At 35.5% G+C, this 22,226-nt stretch overlaps 2 protein-coding genes across 6 annotated transcripts in view; one reads left to right on the top strand and one right to left on the bottom strand.

Moving 5' to 3' along the window:
* LOC127855598 (ATP-dependent RNA helicase DDX42-like) overlaps nt 1-22,226 on the bottom strand; it is a 316,590-nt gene that overhangs the window by 255,605 nt on the left and 38,759 nt on the right. Inside the window, exons 14-22 of one of the 3 annotated variants that reach the window (XR_008037598.1) lie at nt 21,402-21,499; nt 16,316-16,409; nt 15,384-15,464; nt 12,968-13,069; nt 11,619-11,720; nt 11,041-11,165; nt 8,898-9,008; nt 7,417-7,527; nt 3,632-5,255 (exon numbers count right to left, since the gene is read on the bottom strand). Coding sequence is in view for 1 of the 3 variants with exons in the window: in XM_052391341.1 (XP_052247301.1) it covers nt 5,124-5,255; nt 7,417-7,527; nt 8,898-9,008; nt 11,041-11,165; nt 11,619-11,720; nt 12,968-13,069; nt 15,384-15,464; nt 16,316-16,409; nt 21,402-21,499 (956 nt within the window). In the remaining 2 variants the exon portion in view is untranslated. Of the gene's footprint in view, nt 1-3,165; nt 5,256-7,416; nt 7,528-8,897; nt 9,009-11,040; nt 11,166-11,618; nt 11,721-12,967; nt 13,070-15,383; nt 15,465-16,315; nt 16,410-21,401; nt 21,500-22,226 lie in introns of those variants that run through there. The other 2 variants (XR_008037599.1, XM_052391341.1) reach the window with 2 other exon arrangements.
* LOC127855601 (E3 ubiquitin-protein ligase TRIM56-like) overlaps nt 1-22,226 on the top strand; it is a 262,584-nt gene that overhangs the window by 225,462 nt on the left and 14,896 nt on the right. The window lies entirely within an intron of this gene.

The raw sequence follows: 22,226 nt of genomic DNA, 5'->3' as shown, positions 1-22,226 counted from the left end.
AACGCGTATTTTCTTCAATTTTACAAGACGACAGCGATAACATGGTTTATTGTATTATTGATAACCGTTACACTACAGTCACTTATAAATATCTTAGTTAGGTGATTTTTTCAAGCGGTTCCGTAGTGTAGTGGTTACACGCTCGCTTCACATGTGAGAGGCCCAAGGTTCGAGCCCCAGTAGAATCAAATTATTTAATTGTGTTCAATGTTAACTTTTTGTTTTGATGTAGACATTTTAGTTTAAATAAATATGCTGTTTTATTGTAACCATTTTTGTTTTTATTATGCCCATGAAATATATGTGTGAGAGGGCGGGGGGGGGGGGGGGGGTTCGTAAACACATTAAAACTTTTACAATGTTTTCATATCAATGAGTACTCAACCCCTATCGTAAATGAGCAACGTAAGAATAAGTTAAGAATCATCTCCCCTTGAAGTTGAGAAAAATATGAAATTACGCTTACAAGATGAAGCAGATTTTTTTTAAACCTACACAATTCTGTTCCATTAATGAAAACTGCACACGGATGTCTGTAAAAAAAGGAAACCAATGTAAATAAAATAAACTATGAAATATTCGGGGGTTACAACACAAAATCATAGATTGGTTATTTGGGGGTTATAACACATCATAGATAATGGTTATTTGTGGGTTATAACACAAAATCATAGATAATGGTTATACCAGTATCTTTTTCTATTTTGTTTAAAATAATCGGCCAATATATTAATATTTACAGTAGAAAAAAAATCGTTCCATGTAACTTCATTGTGTGCCTTTTACACTGAAATTCCCGACGCCCTTCGATGCTTTTCATCAATACTTATCTTGTCCGTATGTTTTATAAACATTCAAACATTCAATGCACAATGGCACATTCTCGGCCCTTTCCGTCAAACATCGGATAAGCATCGATTATTGATAATCTGCGAGGAATACCGAATGATTCAATGCAGAGTAATCGGCGTTGGTAACATTGGGGGATCACAATGGGGATACCAAAGATCTCTAAAATTAGTTCCGGTCAAACAGTCCGTTATTTTATTTTTATTTTATTTTATCAGTTTTAATTCACTGATATTTCACTATAAACCATCGGAAAGCATAAAATAAAAGTTCATATTGCTCACCTACGCATTCATATTCAGAATAACAGTTTCCAGAATAGTTCAATTGTGCAAACGTATGTTCAAATAATATGTAAAAAATATAAATACTTTATAATCAACGAATATTTTAACAAAACAATCTGTTTACATGATACTTACATAGATCAATAAAGAACTAATCACCAAAACGTCGGAATTAAAGAAAAAACACGTTTTCTTTAATGTATGAGACAGCAGGGACCTATACATTTGTTTGTATAGGCCCCTGACTTTTTGTATTTGTCCCTGGAGACAGGAAGAATTGGACTTTGGAAATAAATGGAACTGCTCCCTCTTTTTTAAATGTCATTTTATGTATTTATTTACGACACTATACGACATCATCATCATCATCATCATCATCATCATCATCATCATCATCATCATCATCATCATCATCATCATCATCATCATCACCACCACCACCACCATCATCATCATCATCATCATCATTATGACCCCCACCACCACCAACATAGTCTAACAAAGTATCATAGCAAAAAAGATATAATCATTTGATTTTTTTTACCGCGGTTAATGAAGCCATGACTTCAATGCAAAAGCGGATGCTATACGTCTACACCACAGAAGAATTTGTTGCAAATTGGTGAATATAAGAAGTATTTGACCAAATTATCGTAGTTTTTCGCACATACTTGTTGACCGTCAGAGGAAACGAAAATGAAGTTTATTGGAGGCCTAAAACCTAATAGAATGACCTTCAGTTCTTAACCATTTTATTCAAGGCCTTTGGTCAATTATACAACATTAACCCTAAACACACCGAAATAACCCAGAAGAAAGCAAAGTCACGGAAAACACAAGACAAGTAACTAGACCATATTGGTCAAACACTAATACAGAGTGGGAATTTGTATACGGGAGCTGACTATGTTTAAGTGATTTTAGTTGGAACTGACTTACAACATGGCGTCGTTTTGATTATTTTCGCTAGGGAGTAACTTGTATTTTCACTTGGTAAGCCACTTTATAATCATATTTTCGTATTTTCACATAGATCTGTACATATCAGACACATAATGTATGGATCTGTACATATCAGATACATAATGCATGGATCTGTACATATCAGACACATAATGTATGGATCTGTACATATCAGATACATAATGCATAGCTCTGTACATATGCAACACAAAATGTATATCAATGTACATATCAGACACATAATGCATAGATCTGTACATATAAAACACATAATGCATTGATCTGTAAATATCAAACACATAATGCATAGATCTGTAAATATGAGACACATAATGTACATATCTGTATATATCAGATATGATAATGCATGGATCTGTACATATCGGACATATAATGCATTGATCTGTACATATCAGACATATAATGCATTGATCTGTACATATCAGACACATAATGCATTGATCTGTACATATCAGACACATAATGCATTGATCTGTACATATCGGACATATAATGCATTGATCTGTACATATCAGACATATAATGCATTGATCTGTACATATCAGACACATAATGCATTGATCTGTACATATCGGACATATAATGCATTGATCTGTACATATCAGACATATAATGCATTGATCTGTACATATCAGACACATAATGCATTGATCTGTACATATCAGACACATAATGCATTGATCTGTACATATCTAACACATAATGCATAGATCTGTACATATCAGACACATAATGCATTGATCTGTACATATCAGACACATAATGCATGGATCTGTACATATCAGACACATAATGTATTGATCTGTACATATCAGACACGTAATGCATAGATCTATACATATCAGATACATAATGTATAGATCTGTACATATGCAACACATAATGCATGGATCTGTTCATATCAGACACATGATGCATGATCTGTACATATCAGACACAGAATGTACAGATCTTTAATTATCAGAGACATAATGCATGGATATTTACATATCAGGCACATAATGCATACATCTGTCACAGCAAAGTGCTGAATATCAACATATAAAAACTTTTACATTTTATTACCACAATTATTACATCTGCAGTAACTTCCCAATTAAATCTATACACATCTAAGAACATTTACAGCACATTCAATGTACTAAAACAGTTTACACACAGTTTATGTTTTATTTAGATGAATGACATTGAAAAAAACAAAGTTCAAGATAAAACATACATGAACTAGTAACATTTTGCTTTAATCATACAGCAAACAACTGATACCTAAATGCATAAACAAACAGTATGCATAAACATATACCATCATTTAACCTTGAATTGTGAGCTTGACCTTTGACTTTCCAGCATAAATCTTGTGCCAGAAACTGGCCCAACATGATAATCCCAGCTGCAATACCAGCCAATGGGCCTTTGTAATGTTGCAGACAACTAGCCCTGGTTAAAACGACATTTGACCATTATGGATGACCATGACCTATGACTTTCCAGCTTAAATCGTTTTTGAGAACCTGGCCCAACATGCTATTCACAGCTGCAAAACCAGCCCATAGGCAATGTTCAAGACAAGGTGCCCTGGTAAAAATTACATTTGACCTTTACAGATGACCATGACCTTTGAGGCCTGATTCATGTAAGGGACAATTCTTCTACTCAAGGTAATCACTTTTGCCGAGTTGTATACAAATTCATCTGTGGTGGACAGAGTTATGCTTTGGACAAAGTCTTTTCCTCCTGAAGCCAGCTTGAATCTGGCATTTCCAAAATATGGGTGTTTTCACCAATTGGTATAAAAAATGTACAGAACTTGAGAACATTTTACTACATTTGTACTTTTTTTACCTTTAAGTATCAAGGCAGTCAAAGTGACTTTCATACACATACAATTAAACATAAACGATGGGTTCATATGAACAAGGCTCCAAACAGAAATTTACCCTTTCAGTGCGGGAACCGAATTTTAAAGGCCTTTGCAAACAGTTTGGATCCAGATGAGACGCCACAGAACGTGGCGTCTCATCTGGATCCAAACTGTTTGCTATTCTGATAGTATTCTTTGAAAAAAAATGAAGAAAATGCTTATTTTACAAATTCAGCAGACAACATTTTAGCAGACGACAAATTTCCCAGCATGCAAAGGGTTAAGATAAAATGTTCTATTCAACATCATCAAACTTATTCTATATGCAAAAATAAGAATAGTACTCTTTAATCCAACTATTATAGTTTCAAACATTGAAAACCTTTTTATGCAAAAGTAACTATTCATAAAATTGCTCACCAATGCATGATTTACTGGAATGCCTAGGTATTCCCAAGGGAGCTCGTTTGAGTATGAACCCTTATTTATGAGGCTTTTTACAAGTGGTGGTTTCCAAATGGTTAACAGTTCATACCATAAGCATATAACGTGTAAACAAGAACTGAAATGTGAACAAAATAGATGCTTCCACTATGGATTACTCATGACATACAATGAATGATAAGTAATCAGTGATAATTTTTTCCTATATCAGTGATAACCTAACAAGGTTAAGGAATGATCTGTTGAGATGTTTGCAAAGTTTAACTTCATTGATTTAACATTGCTCAAAAAGACTTGCATGAGGTCTCAACAATTCCGAATAAACTGACATTTAAAATGTTTACAGAGGTACAAATTACAGAACACAAACTTGGGAGTGAAATTCTCTGTATCATCAACTATTTGCAATGAACAACATTATTTAACTAACACATTAACAATTTTTTTAATTAAGTATACAATGCTAATTTATGAATGAATTTTTAAAATCCTACAGCTATCTAAGTACATTCCGCATCCCACTCCAAGATATTAAAAAAACTCTTTTTCATACACATTCCCCAAAGTTAAATACAAGTAAATAACAGTTGCCATTGGACAGGGGGAAATACAGCTGAAAAGAGGTACTACACCTAAGAATGCTTTATGCTCAGAATAACTCAGACAGCAAAGTAGTGTCAATGATATACAAAAATCTTTTAATCCCAGCGCGACTTTTTTCTTCGTTTTGCATCATGGTGTGAATCAGGGTTCTCTGGCTCATGAATTCCGATCGGGATGGATTTAGGGGCAGAGTCGGTAGCCGCTATAAAGTTTGTCTTGTACTGGGCCTGAAATCATCACAATATTGATGAAAGATATTTGTCCCTTGATCTGGGAAAACTGGGCTTAGTGATTGTGTGTAAGGTGCGACACTTTCTTTTTTTTTTTTTTTTTTTTTTAAATTAAGTCTCTCCTTAGCGAAATTCCATTTAAGGCTGACAGTGTCATCCCTGATTAACATGTGCAAACTTCACAGGCTTATCTTGGAGACACCTTAAGCCCCATTTTCTTAGAGTGAGGTTACTGAATGTTTAATCTATAAGTATAGAAATATATATGGAGATCATTGAGATAAAGCCCTATGTATCACACACTGTGCTGGAATATTGCAAATGTAAACAAGAGCTTTCTCACACATTTGACTTGTACCTCTTCACAGTGTTCTCATCTATGTTCAAGGGCAAATAATTCAGGAATATGTGGGTCATTGGGGTTGAAAAAAGTGAATTGCACATATACACTGCAAGACACTAAAGGAGTACATTTTTGAAGATTCAATCTAATTGATGTAGGAATATGGAAGTAACTTGCATTACAAACTTAGAACTTTATTTGCTTCTGCAATAAAAATGGCTGGGTTCAAGGGCACATAACTTAGTGAGGACCACTTAGGATGACAAACGTCTTGTACATCTCGGCTTCATAGTGATGGCGTATATGAAGTTTCAATTTAATTATTGGAGAAATGCTGTCAAAGTTTGCTCAACAAACTGTAAACTTTTTGTGCAGACAGGCTGATGGGCAGACCAAGTCACATAAAGACTGCAATATACCCACTCTTCTGACGGGGTGTAAACATACTCAAAAGTTTTAAATCAAAAGAAATATTGTGTTCATTGTGACAAAGCTTATATTTTCACTGGTTAGAATAACAAACAAAAGCATGCAGGTAAACAAAAACAAGGTGTTTTATTCAGTACAAATTACACGCCTTTAACAGACTTTTCGTCTTATTCATTCGTTTCTGAGAAAGAACTCAATCTGATAGGTCAAAATCTCTCATGCAAGAAACTTGATTTATCCGGATTTACAAAAAAAAGCTTGTTTTAGATTGCACACATAATATCATAGTTATCCCTTTCTACTTAAACAACCTCCCTAAATTATCATCATCGTTCATGGAGCCAGATAATTACTATCCAAAACTTGAAGACATTTTAGAATTTAATCAAGTCTCAAAAAGAAGCAACCTACCAGGTTGGTCATAATCTCTCTTTAAATAAGAGGTTGTGATCTCTTCCCATGAAACAAGTTCCCTTACTGGTCATAATCTCTCATAAAACGAGCAACCTGATTGGCCTTGATCTCTCACTATGAAACAAGCCACCTGGTTGGTCTTTATCTCTCTCTATGAAACAAGTTCCCTGATTGAACATTATCTCTCATAAAACAAGCAACCTGAAGATCATTATCTCTCACTTTGAAACAACTTCCTTGACTGGTCACCCTCACTCATGAAACAAGCCACATAATTGGTCTTAATTAATCTCTCATTATAAAACGAGTTTTCTGATTGGTCATAATCTCTAACGAAATACGCAACCTGGTTAGTAATGATCTTTCACAATGAAACAAAGTCTATAATTGGTAATAATCTCTCATGAAACAAGCAACCTGGTTAGTAATGATCTTTCACTATGTAACAAGTAACCTGATTAGTCATAATATCTCATGAAACAAGCTACTTAACTGGTCTTGATCTCTCATTCTGCAACAAGTAACCTGATTGGTCATAATCTCTCATGAAACAAGTCACCTGGTTGGTCTAGACCCCTGATTATGAAACAAGCAACCTGGTTGGTCATCATCTCTCATGAAACAAGCCACCTGGTTGGTCATAATCTCTCAAGAAACAAGCAACCTGATTGGTCTTGATCTCTGATTATGAAACAAGCAACCTGATTGGTCATCATCTCTCATGAAACAAGCCACCTGGTTGGTCTTAATCTATCACTATACAAGATGTACTCTGATTGGTCATCATCTCTCATTAAAAAAGCTAAATGGTTGTCCATGATCTTTCATTACGAAACAAGTTCACTGATTGATCATTATTTCACATGAAACAAGCCAACCGTTGCTCATGATCTCTCATAATGAAACAAGAACTCTGATTGGTCATTATCTTTCATGAAACATAAAACAACAACCTGATTGGTCCCAACTTACAGAAAAGGCAGTTTTCATTGCAGCCATTCTGTCTGACTGTGGTCCTCTCCCTCCCAGTGCTGACCCTGCTCGATAGGACGAGAAACTTGTGGAGTCTTGCACCCTTGTGCTCTGAAATATACGTGTTTACTTTTTTTTAGTTTTAGCTAACTATGTTTTTTCTACCATTCTTTCATATGAGGTCAGGTAAAGTTTAAAAAAAAGCGATATGATCCTTTAATAATAACCCAGTTAGCAAAATTAAATATGCTGTAAATGGCAACAATATAAACAAGATGTGTTTGTGAAACACAATGTCCCCCTATATGATGTTTGACCTTGTAGAATGACCTTGACCTTGACCCTTCGCCACTCAAAATGTGCAGCTCCATGAGATACACATGCATTTCAGATATAAAATTGCTAGCTTCAATATTGCAGAAGTGACATTACATGAGCAATTTTGACCCATATATTTGACCTTGAAGGATGACTTTGACCTTGACCTTTCACCACTCAAAATGTGCAGCTCCATGAGATACACATGCATGCCAAATATCAAGTTGCTATCTTCAATATTGCAAAAGTATTCATAAAATTAGCGATTTGGGCCACATATATTTAACCTCTGACCTTGAAGGATGACCTTGACCTTTCACCACTCAAAATGTGCAGCTTTATGAGATACACATGCATGCCAAATATCAAGTTGCTATCTTCAATATTGCAAAAGTACTCATAAAATGAGCGATTTTGGCCACATATATTTGACATCTGACCTTGAAGGATGACCTTGACCTTGACCTTTCACCACTCAAATTGTGCAGCTCCATGAGATACACATGCATGCCAAATATCAAGTTGCTATCTTGAATATTGAAATACTGCAAAAGTGTACATTAAATGAGTGATTTTGACCCATACATTTGACCTTTGACCTTGAAGGATGACCTTGACCTTGACCTTTCACCACTCAAAATGTGCAGCTCCATGAGATACATATGCATGCCAAATATCAAGTTCCTATCTTCAATATTGCAAAAGTTATTGCAAATGTTAAAGTTGGCGCAAACCAACCAACCAACCAACAGACCAACCAACCAACAGACCAACAGACAGGGCAAAAACAATTACTATAGTGGGGGACATAAAAATATAAACTAGTAGAATATTTTCAAATTTATAAATAATTACAGTTAGGGCATGGAGCCAGCATCATACAAGTATGTTGAAAACAGACATGTAAGGCAAAAAATTTCACCAGCAAAATACAAGCAGCAGAACAACTGAACCTCAAGACCAAGTACACAATATATAGAGCCTTGATCTGGGTAAACAGGGCTTAATGCATGTGTGTAAAATGTCTTCAGGAACGACACTTTCCGATTATACTGTACTTTCTTTAAAACCAAAATTGCTTAAAATCAGAAAGTGTCGTCCCTCACAAGCCTGTGCACATGCATTAAGGCCCATTTTCCCTTAGTGAAGAATGAAGACCTTACAGTCTCGGCCCCAAGGCCTGGGCGTTCTTTCTGCCCTAGAGATCCTCCAGGCACGGCCATTAGTCGCTTCCCCTTGCTCTGCTGAACACGAGTCTTCCGGAACCATGGACACTGAAGTTGATAGTTAACAAATGGATTCTTTAATTGGAAATTGGAAATAATGTGCTTTATTTTCATAAATTTATCACTGGTGACACCTATTTTTCATTTTGAAAAGAGATGTGAAAACTTTTAACCCTGTAGATATCTCCATGTATTAAAAATACTTCCTGTTCTTAGTGCCAATTGGTTCTTCGCAAATGTAACAAATGGGACATTTGTACGTTGATGATTAAGTCCTATGAATCCAGTCAGGTCGTGCAAGTTATCTTAGTCTACAGGAGCGGATGTGCTGTGGACTTTAAATACTTTTGGGAATGTCTGTAAGGGAAAATGCCCCGCCCCCTGGAGTCCATGCTCTTCAACAGACCCAACCATTTTTTAACTAATCAAAGAATTACAAAGTACAAAGAATGTTCTGATGCAGTTCAATAAAGACAGGACTTTAAATGTGTCTTTAAGAGTGTTAACAAGGTTTTACTATACCCATATTAGTTAAAAGGCCCCGACCTCTAGTGGCCATGTTTTTCAACAAACGGGAACGAGTTTCGAACTCATCCAATATACAATTTGAACAAATATTCTGACCATGTTTCATGAAGATTGGACAAAAAAGCTGTTTTCTAGAGTGTTAACAAGGTTTTACTATAGCCATATAAGGAAAAATGCCACATCCCCTGGTGGCAATGTTTTCCAACCAACCACAACCACTTTACAACTCACCAAAGATATCATTGAGACAAATATTCTGCCCAAGTTTCATGAAGATCAGACAATAAATGTGGCCTCTAGAGTGTTAACAAGGTTTTATTATAGCCATAAAATGCCCCGTTCCCTGGTCTGGACAGACTGTTAGTTACTCGCAGGCTGTACTGGTTTTATGCTGTTTGCACATAGACATTTTCACTTTGCTTCTGAGTGGGAAAGATTTAACGTTTAGTATTAAGTGTTATCTAATATTTAGTTAAAATCGTCTCACATTTGACCTCCGCATAAAATTAGGGTTTTACATAATCCTGTCATCATTTGAGATCGTATCATCTTGTATATTTTGAGTTATGTCAACTTGTATGTGGCATATAGAGACAATTATATCATTTTGCGATGGGTTTGTGTGTACCTGCACAGCCATATCTAATAATGGCTTAGGGGCATATAGAGACAACTTTATCATTTTATCATTTAGCGATGGGTTTGTGTATACATGCATAGCCAGATCTAGTAATGACTGAGGGGCATATAGAGACAACTTTATCATTTTATCATTTAGCAATCGGTTTGTGTGTACCTGCATAGTCAGATCTAGTAACAGCTGAGGGGCATATAGAGACAACTATATCATTTTATAATTTAGTGATAGGTGTGTGTGTTCCTGCATAGTCAGATTTAGTAACGGCTGAGGGGAATATAGAGACAACTATATCATTTTATAATTTAATTCTGGGTTTGTGTGTACCTGCATAGCCAGATCTAGTAACGGCTGAGGGGCATATATTGACAACTATATCATTTTATCATTTCATGATGGGTATGTGTGTACCTGCATAGCCATATCTAGTAATGGCTCAGGGGCATTTAGAGACAACTTTATCATTTTATCATTTAGCAATGGGTTTGTGTGTACATGCATAGCCAGATCTAGTAATGGCTGAGGGGCATATTGAGACAACTATATTATTTTATCATTTAGGGATGGGTTTGTGTTTACCTGCATAGCCAGATCTAATAATGGCTGAGGGGCATATAGAGACAACTATATCATTTTATCATTTAGGGATGGGTTTGTGTTTACCTGCATAGCCAGATCTAATAATGGCTGAGGGGCATATAGAGACAATCATATCATTTTATCATTTAGGGATGGGTTTGTGTGTACATTCATAGCCAGATCTAGTAATGGCTGAGGGGCATATTGAGACAACTATATTATTTTATCATTTAGGGATGGGTTTGTGTTTACCTGCATAGCCAGATCTAATAATGGCTGAGGGGCATATAGAGACAACTATATCATTTTATCATTTAGGGATGGGTTTGTGTTTACCTGCATAGCCAGATCTAATAATGGCTGAGGGACGTGTTGGTTTGCCGCCTCTAAGTTACGCACAAGGGCACCTGCAAACTCTCGATCCTTCTCTGTAACTAGCGTGAAGGCAAACCCCTTCTCACCTGAAAAAAGAAACACACTGCAATTATATTTATATGAACCTTGCTCTGGGAAAACAGGGTTTAACACAAGTTTACACTTAGATACACACTTTGGGAAAACAGGGTTTAACACAAGTTTACACTTAGATACACACTTTGGGAAAACAGGGTTTAACACAAGTTTACAATTAGATACACACTTTGGGAAAACAGGGTTTAACACAAGTTTACACTTAGATACACACTTTGACACCTTTGTAGTTCTATCTAAAATCAAATAAAATGAACTTTTTTTCTAACTAGATTCAAGTTTTAAAGGCTTCATTTACAACCTTAATAAACTAATGAGAAGCAAACAGCATACAATCTGAACAGCTGGTTAGTTTATCGCAGGCTGTTCTGGTTTTATGCTGGTTGCATGTAGCTATTTGCACTTTGCTTCTGAGTGAGAAATGGTCAACTTGTGGTACCCACCTGCGCGCCCCGTTCTGCCAACTCTGTGTGTGTGCGTATCGATGTCTCTCGCCACGTCGTAATTCACAACCGTCTTAATTGAAGGAATGTCAAGACCTCTGGCTGAAATGGTCACCTTCTGTTATATAGTGCAAAAACACAGCGAGATGGTGGTAATTTTTTTTAAAGCAAATATGAAGGATATCGATTTGCTTTTGCAGTCAGCTGTTCCACAAGACCTGGTTTGTGTCAAATATAGAAAATCATATTCATTAAGCCTTATGTTCTGGTTTTAGAAGTATTTTATTGCCCAGCACATAACTTTTTGTCTTTATTTTTATGATCAAGAAGACTTTAACCAGCTTCCACATCCACTTATCAATTTCTTTGTGCAAAACTGTTTTGTTACCTTCACACATACACACACCAGTGGTTTATTGTTTTGCACGAATTTCTTTGCTTGATTATCAAGTGGTTTATTATTTTGCCAGAAATTATATGCTTAATTTACCTTTTAGCACCAAAATGCAAAAGCTATAAAGAATTTACTTGACATTTCATGGGAATGTTAGAAATTTACCAATATTTGAATGATGAGATTTTCATGAAGATCGCTACAGGATTCGTGAATTTTACTATGAAGCATGATAGAACTCTTAACTTTCAAAGTTTTCTAATCGGTTTATAATGCTATTTTGTGGGTAAGTTTTTAATTGTTTCTATGGGCCATAGACAAATGGATTCTCTGGGCCATTGACACATGGATTTTCTTGGCCATAGATACATTGATTCTCTGGGCCATAGACATGAATTATCTGGGCCATAGACACATGGATTCTCTGGGCCATTGACACATCGATTCTCTGGGCCATAGACACATATTTTCTCTGGGCCATTGATACATCGATTCTCTAGGCCATAGAAACATGGATCCTCTGGGCCATAGACATGAATTTCTGGGCCATAGACACATGGGTTCTCTGGGTCATTGACACATCGATTCTCTGGGCCACAGACACATCGATTCTCTGGGCCATTTAAATATCGATTCTCTAGGCCATAGACTCATGGATCCTCTGGGCCATTGACACATCGATTTTCTAGTCCATAGATACATGGATTCTCTGGGCCATAGACATGAATTATCTGGGCCATAGACACATGGATTTTCTAGGCCATTGACACATCGATTCTCTGGTGCCATAGACATATCACTTATCTGGGCCGATAATCCATATGGATTCTCTGGGCCATAGACACATGAATTATCCGTGCCATGGACAAACGGATTCTCTGGGCCATAGACACATAGTTTCTCTAGGTCATAGACACACAGATTCTCTGGGCCATAAACACATTGATTCACTGACCAGCCACGTCAGTTGCCACAAGTATGGGGACCTCCTTCTTCTTGAATGAGTGGATCACTTCATTTCTCTCCATCTGGCTCATGTCTCCGTGTAACAACAGAACTGAAATAGAAACATGCTGGAATTGTATTAAAATCAGCCTAGCTCTGGGAAATCAGAGTTTAATGTATGTGCGCAAAGTGTCGGCCCAGATTAGTATGTGCTGACTGCAGTAAACAGGGACAGCATTTTCTGATTTTATTGTTTTTTCTTCTAAACAAAAATCTATTCATAGAGTAAAGTGTCGTCCTTGATTAGCCTGTGCTGACTGCACATGCTACTCAGGGACAACACTTTATGCACATGCATTAAACCCCATTCTCCCAGGATATGGGGACCTCCTTCTTCTTGATTGAGTGGATCATTTCATTTCTCTCCATCTGTCTCCGTTCAACAACAGCAATGAAATCATTGAGCCTCGTTCTGCAAAAACTGGGTTTAATTCATTTGCATTGTCAGTGTCATCCAAGATTAGTCTGTGCAGTATGCTGTTATGAATTTTTTTGTTTGATGGAAGTATTTTCCAAAAAAAAATTCAATGTCAACAGAAAGAGTCGTCCAGATTGGCCTGTGCTTTCTGCTTACTGCACAGGCTAATCTGGGACATCACTTTTTACACACATTCATTAAGCCCAGTTTTCCAAGAACGAGGCCTGTATACAAATCATAAACAATTAGGGGGATTATGTTGATTGTTACAGTGATTTGAGAACTAAACAAGAGATGTGTTTGTCAGAAACACAATGCCCCCTACTGCACCGCATTGAAATAAAATTTCTATTTATCATTGGCAGATATAGAAATCATCTTCCTTTAAAGGTTATTACTTCCGTAGAATTTTGTCCAATCCAACCGGGGGGGGGGGGGGGAGCTGGGAGGGTCTCACAGTCAATTATGACCATGTCAGACATCACTGACAACCAAGGCCTGTGGTTTAAAAGAGATCATAGCCAGAGTTGATCATGTATCTATGGACATAAGTCCACAGGTATGTAATGAACATAAAAGAAATTATAATTATATCATTTAAACAAAAAACTTTGAAAAATCAATCATTTGGGTTATAAATAATCAAAATAATTAATCTGTACAGTAACTGTGAAAAGAACTTCAATTCTTGGTAAGGAAATATATAATATGAGATTTATAATTATATAAATTACTTCCCTTGAAAATAATTGTGTGTAACAAATCTCTATTTTTAGTAGCAAATAATTAAAAGCCACTACTGTGACTGTAGATTCACCACTCAAAACGTGCAGCTCCATGAGATACACATGCATGCCAAATATAAAAAGTGGCTATGTTCAATATTGAATAATTTTCTCCCTTTTTAAAGCTTATTTCTTCCCTTAAATCTGTATTTTTTACCGTAGACCGTAAAGGATGACCTTGACCTTTTACCACAATGTTTTTGTCAGAAACACAATGCCGCCTACTGCGCCGCTTTGATTTATTTAACAAAAATATATACGTGGGCAGGTCAGATAACTATGTCCATTTTAAGCTTATTACTTCCCTTGACTTTGTTTTTTGGACCCTAGACCTTGAAGGATGATGTAAACCTTGAAATTTTACCACTCAAAATGAGATACACATGAGATACACATGCATGCCAAATATCAAGGTGCTATCTTCAATATTTAAAAAGTTATGGCCAATGTTAAAGTTTTTCGGATGGACGGACAGACTGACATACTGACTGACGGACAGTTCAACTGCTTTATGCCACCCTAGCGGTGGCATAAATAAAGATTGGACCGCATCCCAGTAATCATTGTTTACCGTACTTCAGTGACACTGATCAACAGTCCAGCAATGATAAAATGGCAGCCAATATGAAGTCTAATTACGCCAGTTTTCTCTATCTGTTATAAAACTGTTTTTCTCCACTTTGGCATTAAACAATCGGTAGCCTGTTATTCATGGTTGTGCTTAATACATGGTAAAGTACAGTACATGTCATCAGCAATTAGTGGGTTTATGGTGATTTTAATTGTGAGTTGAGAAAAAATAAAATGGGCAGACCGTAATTTAAATTTGTATTTTTCCATACCTATCAGTCTTGTACCGCCAAAGTTGAAAATAATATGTCCTGTACACTGTACACATGTAAAGACTTGCATTATTTATCCCCTCATTGTGTCTCCATTATATCTTAATTTAAACACTTTTTTTATAAAGAAAAATACCTGAATATCTTTTATATAAGGTAACTTCGGTGGTATTCATCCTATAAAGAAAGTCTCTTATTTTCAAAAATCCAATTCAAGCGTAAAGTGTCGTCCCAAATTAAGATGAATTCACAAGCTAATCTGGGACAACACTTTATGCACATGCATTAAGCCCAGTTTTCCAAGAGCGGGACTCAACAAACCTTTGAAGTCTCTACTCCTGAGATTGGCTGCCAGTTCTTCCGAGTTTGCCTTACGGGTCACAAATATTAGCACACTGCCCACTGAAAAAATGTATACATGTACAATATTATTGGGTTAAATATCAAAATTCTAAATACTTATTTTGTTTAAGCCACAGAATTTATACCATGACCTAAATAGTAATTAAGTGTTCTAGAGTGTTCAAAAGCTTATTTTCTTGATTTTGACCTTGGGACTTTGTTTTTGACCCCTGCTGTCCCAGTTTTGATGAGATATCATTTAGACAAATGTTCTCACCAAGTGCCATTAAGATAAGGTTATAACTGTGGCAAATAGAGTTCACAAGCTTTTTCTTAAATTTGACCATGAGACCTAGTATTTGACCCCACATGACCCCAATTTGAATTTGGTCCATATAATACTATACCAATATTCTGCCCAAGTTTCATGAAGATTTGGGAATATCTTACCTCCTACAAAAATGACCTAATCCTATTGGCTTAGAGCGGTCACGTGCCCATGGAGTATTTTCCATACACCCCGAGTAATTTCCATACAGCCCGACTAATCGAGTGGTGGGTTGAGATACAATTGTAACACGGTGTATATCCCATACACCATCAGTTACTAACAGTGTAACTAATAATACATGCAGCCTCAAGAGTGTTCACAGAGCAAATATTGACCTGGCAAGACAAACCACGTAAAAAGGGGATCACAAAAACTAACAATTGGCATGTTGTGTTTAGGTGAACTAAAAACTAGGTGTTTGTAGCACACAGTTGCCCCATATTCAATTGTTTGTCACAAAATGTATTTTAAAAAACACCGTAAAAACTATCACTTATTCTTCATGAGACAACAAGATGGGGATAGGGGTAAAACAGATCTTTTTGAAAGGAAATTTACGGAAAAATAAACACTGACTTACAAGTTGTCATTTCAACGAGACGCTTCACAAGCCATGTCCATTTGGCAGGCCCTGGCGGTAATACCTCTACCATCTGAGTCACATCTTCATTAGCCTGTGGGATGTTGTACACAATATTGAATATAAATTTAGAATGTTGCAACAATGAAAATGGTTGACAATAAGTCTGGTTTAAATAAAGAAGCATTTACAGATATTAATTGTCTTTATATCAACAGCATTTCAGTCATATCATGGTGGTCAGTTAACCTACAAACACTTTCAGTCATATCATGGTGGTCAGTTAACCTACAAACACTTTCAGTCATATCATGGTGGTCAGTTAACTTACAAACACTTTCAGTCATATCATGGTGGTCAGTTAACCTACAAACACTTTCAGTCATATCATGGTGGTCAGTTAACCTACAAACACGTTCAGTCATATCATGGTGGTCAGTTAACCTACAAACACTTTCAGTCATATCATGGTGGTCAGTTAACCTACAAACACTTTCAGTCATATCATGGTGGTCAGTTAACCTACAAACACTTTCAGTCATATCATGGTGGTCAGTTAACCTACAAACACTTTCAGTCATATCATGGTGGTCAGTTAACCTACAAACACTTTCAGTCATATCATGGTGGTCAGTTAACCTACAAACACTTTCCTGGTGGTCAGTTAACCTACAAACACTTTCCTGGAGTAACAGGTCTGCCAGTATAAAGTGCACATACTTATGCCAGTAACTGACAACCAGGGCTTTTTTTCCTGTTTTTTTTTTAAAGTGGCCTTGCCCCCTGCCCCCCCCCCATTTTGTGAAATAAATGAGTCGCAAACTGTTTGAAATCGTGAAATTGTTACAATTTGAGTCACAAACTTATTGTGAAAATTTGAGTTGCGAACTTCTGGAAATTGTAAAAATTTGAGTTGCAAATTTACCAAAATTGTGAAAAACAGCCATTCTTACAGAAGAAAAAAAAAGCCCTGACAAGCGGACTACTTGGATCCGAGGTAGGGGAAGAATGGTCATAGAAGGCATTTACATGACCATACCCCACACAAATTATGTGAATGGGCCAGGGATCATACCTGCAAACCTCAGATTTGCAGTACACTACTCTACCATCTTAGCTAGCTGGCCAGTCTCTTTTATGGTAACACATCTCAACCCCTTTTTTCCCATGTGTATCTTTTACAGACACATTCATTTTTTTTGGAATTCATTCATAACAAACTTATTTGATATCACTTAAAATAATGTCTCATAAAACAGCTTCTATTACATAAATAATGTCTCATAATACAGCTTCTATTACATAAATAATGTCTCATAATACAGCTTCTATTACATAAATACAGGCTGTCAAGTGACCTTTTTTCAAAAAGTAGGAAAAAATAGGAACTACTTTTGCAAGAAAAGAAGGAAAAAAGTAGGAAAAAGTAGGAACTTTTCCCTTAAAAGTAGGAATACATAATACTAATTTTTTAGCCACAGGTCCAGGAAACATAGCTTGAAACAGAGCAGGAGTGCCATCACATGTTCTGTATGGATACCCACTTGAAGCTACCTTAAGGGCCCAGAAGATTTCAGCCTTTTGTATCTGTTCCTTGTGTGATGGATGTACTTGCATACAGAAAGATTTATCCCCACCACCCTGAGAGCTGCTTGGCTTTGGAGCACTTCCAAACAAACGCTTTTGTGAATTATCATGCATGTATTTCATGTTTTCCTTGTGTTTTTGTCCATCTGCCTGACTTATCAGTTGATTAGCACCAGAATTACTACACGAGATGAACTTCATGCAAACAGTACAATATCTTGCAAATTCATTGCCGGTATCTCTCTTGCACCATGATCCAAGTGTTTTTCCACTGTTGTCCAACTTCTCCATCCATGAAGGGTAAAACTTTGTTTTCCCACTAGGCATTTTAGCACTTATAGTGTATCTATGATAATTAAGTTTCAAGCAAAGCTACCCTGATTAAGAAGTATAATTAGATGCTGTTCATTTTGGTGTATCATCAAATAAGTGGTTAGAGATCTTCTGTGTATGGATATAAAAATTGTAATATATTGTGCATGTTATATCCTTAAGCAGAAGACCAAATTTATTTAGTGATACACCAACTTGTTGTACAAGATTAATACTAGTATATAAAGCAGTGTCAATGCTCTGCTACAGCTACATCGTGAAACCTTTAAATTGACAATAGGGTGCAGTTATAATGACTTAAGTTACATTCAAAATGACTGGTCATTGCAGAGCAGATTATGCAACTGGAGATAGACCTTATCACCTGACATCTTTTATGACATCATTGATTGGGCAATGAAACAGTTGCACTATATTGTTTATTCCAGTTTCAAATAATGGTTTTTACATTATTGATGACTTCGTGGGAGTGTAATAATGCCGTTTAATAATTTTAATACTACGCTGTAACACCTTAAAGTTACCTCACTAGCCATGGCATCATTAGACAAGAATTGTGTTTGTCAGAAACACAATGCCCACTATTGCGCCGCTTTGAAATAAAATTTCAATATATCATTTGGCAGGTTTAGAAATTATCTCCCTCTTAAAGCTTATTACTTCCCTTGGATTGTATTTTTTGACTTTTTGAAGCTATATATATTTGACTTTTGACCTTGAAGGATGACCTTGACCTTTCACCACTCAAAATGTGCAGCTTCATGACAAACACATGCATGCCAAATATCAAGTTGCTATCTTCAATATTGCAAAAGTTATGGCCCATATTAAAGTTTTCGGACGGACACACAGACAGACAAACAGACAGACAAACGAACTGACAGTACAACTGCTATATGCCACCCTACCGGGAGCATAAAAATGTATCAGGGCATTTAGGCTCTGTGCATTTATCTTTAATTACTAAACATGATGTACCTATGATATCAATAGAACATCATATCCGTTGTCATGTAATACAGAATTTCTTACATTATATTTGTAAATGATGAAAACTCGGCAAAGCATCATTTTATCTTTTTCAAATAACTTGCGTAATAAATTCCATATTACATAACCACTCATACAATACATGTATCTCTATATCTCTACATTCCAAACAGCAATATCATGTAAACATGCATAAGGTTTGGTCAAATTGTTGTCAATGGAAACAAAATAAAACTGGAATAAACAATGGGTTCCCTCAGCTCTTGCATCACTGGGAACTGTGTAAGGTAGTGAAGTCTGCAGTGTACAAATGCTAAGGAAGTAAACAAGGCACTATTGTTACTTAAAAAAAAACTTGTTAATAATTTCAAAAGTTACATAAGAAATAAATATTTATGCTTCCTGAAGAGGTGCTAGCAGACAGTCAGCATGGGTTGTCAGGTCTCATCAGGTCTCATCTAGATGAATGCACATTAACAGGGATACAGTCATGCCATAGATTCATTCGTCCTGCAAGTTTACTAAATAAACTCTTGAAAAAAAATAATTCTCCATTGAAAATGAAAAAGTAGGAATAGTAGGAAGATTTGGTAAAAAAATAGGAAAAAGTAGGATCCTGATGAAAAAGTAGGAAATAGTAGGAAAAAGTAGGAAAAAGTATGACCGCTTGACAGCCTGTAAATAATGTCTCATAATACAGCTTCTATTACATAAATAATGTCTCATAATACAGTTTCTATTACATAAATAATGTCTCATAATACAGCTTCTATTACATAAATAATGTCTCATAATACAGTTTCTATTACATAAATAATGTCTCATAATACAGCTTCTATTACATAAATTATGTCTCATAATACAGCTTCTATTACATAAATAATGTCTCATAATACAGCTTCTATTACATAAATAATGACTCATAATACAGCTTCTATTACATAAATAATGTCTCATAATACAGCTTCTATTACATAAATAATGTCTCATAATACAGCTTCTATTACATAAATAATGTCTCATAATACAGATTCTATTACATAAATAATGTCTCATAATACAGCTTCTATTACATAAATAATGTCTCATAATACAGCTTCTATTACATAAATAATGTCTCATAATACAGCTTCTATTACATAAATAATGTCTCATAATACAGTTTCTATTACATAAATAATGTCTCATAATACAGATTCTATTACATAAATAATGTCTCATTATACAGCTTCTATTACATAAATAATGTCTCATAATACAGATTCTATTACATAAATAATGTCTCATAATACAGCTTCTATTACATATATAATGACTCATAATACAGCTTCTTCTACATAAATAATGTCTCATAATACAGCTTCTATTACATAAATAATGACTCATAATACAGCTTCTATTACATAAATAATGTCTCATAATACAGCTTCTATTACATAAATAATGTCTCATAATACAGCTTCTATTACATAAATAATGACTCATAATACAGCTTCTTCTACATAAATAATGTCTCATAATACAGCTTCTATTACAAAAATAATGTCTCATAATACAGCTTCTATTACATAAATAATGTCTCATAATACAGTTTCTATTACATAAATAATGACTCATAATACAGCTTCTTCTACATAAATAATGTCTCATAATACAGCTTCTTCTACATAAATAATGTCTCATAATACAGCTTCTATTACATAAATAATGTCTCATAATACAGCTTCTATTACATAAATAATGTCTCATAATACAGTTTCTATTACATAAATAATGTCTCATAATGATAACACATGTGTATGCCTAGCTGCTATAACATGCTATACTAGTCATTTTTCTGTCTCACTGACAAAACAGTGTGCATTTAAGGCGAGTCTTTTGTGAGGCCACCTTTATTTGACCAGCGCTCTTGGTAAACTGGGTTTAATCCATGAGTGCCGTCCCAGATTAATTAGCCTATGCAGTCCGCACAGGCTAATCAAAGAACAACACTTTCCGCCTAAACTGGATTTTGGTTTAGAAGAGACTACTTTTAAACAAGAAATTCCACAAAAGCATAGTTTCCTCATTGATAAGCCAGCGCACACTGCACAGGCTAATCTGGGACGACACTTTATGCACATGTATTAAGCCCAGTTTTTCCAGAACGAGGTTTATTTTGATGTCAAACTCTTACCACTCCTGCCTCCCCCTGCACAACACGAATGGGATCAGCCAGAATGTCTCGAGCAAGTTTCTCTACTTTTCGCCTGAATGTTGCACTAAACAGCAATGCTGAAATGGTGGATACATTTGGACCGTGCTAAATGGTGGATACATTTGGACCGTGCTATATGAAAAGGGGGTGTAAACCGTGTAATGCATGTGTGTAAATTGTGGTCCCAGATTAGCTTGTGTAGTCCAAACAGGCTAATCAGGGTGACATTTTCCACTTTTATGATATTTTTCCGTAAAAAAAGTTTCTTGCATTAAACTCCCTTTTCACAGAGTACACCTCATTTTTATTTTACACATTTCACAATCTCACTATGAAGTTATTAAGGCAGCCTTGAAACCTCTTAAGACAATTCACAAATAGTTCAGACCTTATTTATATTTCACACTTTAACATGTAGGTCAGGCTAATCTGCTTGTGATGTTTTTTTTACAAAATATTTGGCTAATTAATCTGCAGAACTAATTAACAATAAACATTTATTTAATGCTTTCCGGTGGTTTATAGAGAAAAATCAGTGAATTAAAACTGATAATTTCACTGTTTCAAACAGTGAAAATTATCAGTGAGAATTATCGATAATTTTCATTGTTTACTGTGAAATGACGTCATTTTTTGACGAAATGACGTCATTATCCCAGCAAAATTCTTTAGTTAAACTCTTGAAAAATGTATATAAACTGTGAAAAATGCATTAAATAAAAAGAAAATTTGTTGGATTCGGTGGATTATCGATTTGAATTCACTCGTGATCATAGAAAATATATATTTTCACTCGTGGCTGCG

Source organism: Dreissena polymorpha, chromosome 13, assembly GCF_020536995.1.
Source record: "Dreissena polymorpha isolate Duluth1 chromosome 13, UMN_Dpol_1.0, whole genome shotgun sequence".
Classification (NCBI taxonomy): Eukaryota; Metazoa; Mollusca; class Bivalvia; order Myida; family Dreissenidae; genus Dreissena; species Dreissena polymorpha.
Note: the sequence above shows the minus strand (reverse complement) of the source record. Positions and strands in the feature narration are given on the sequence as shown.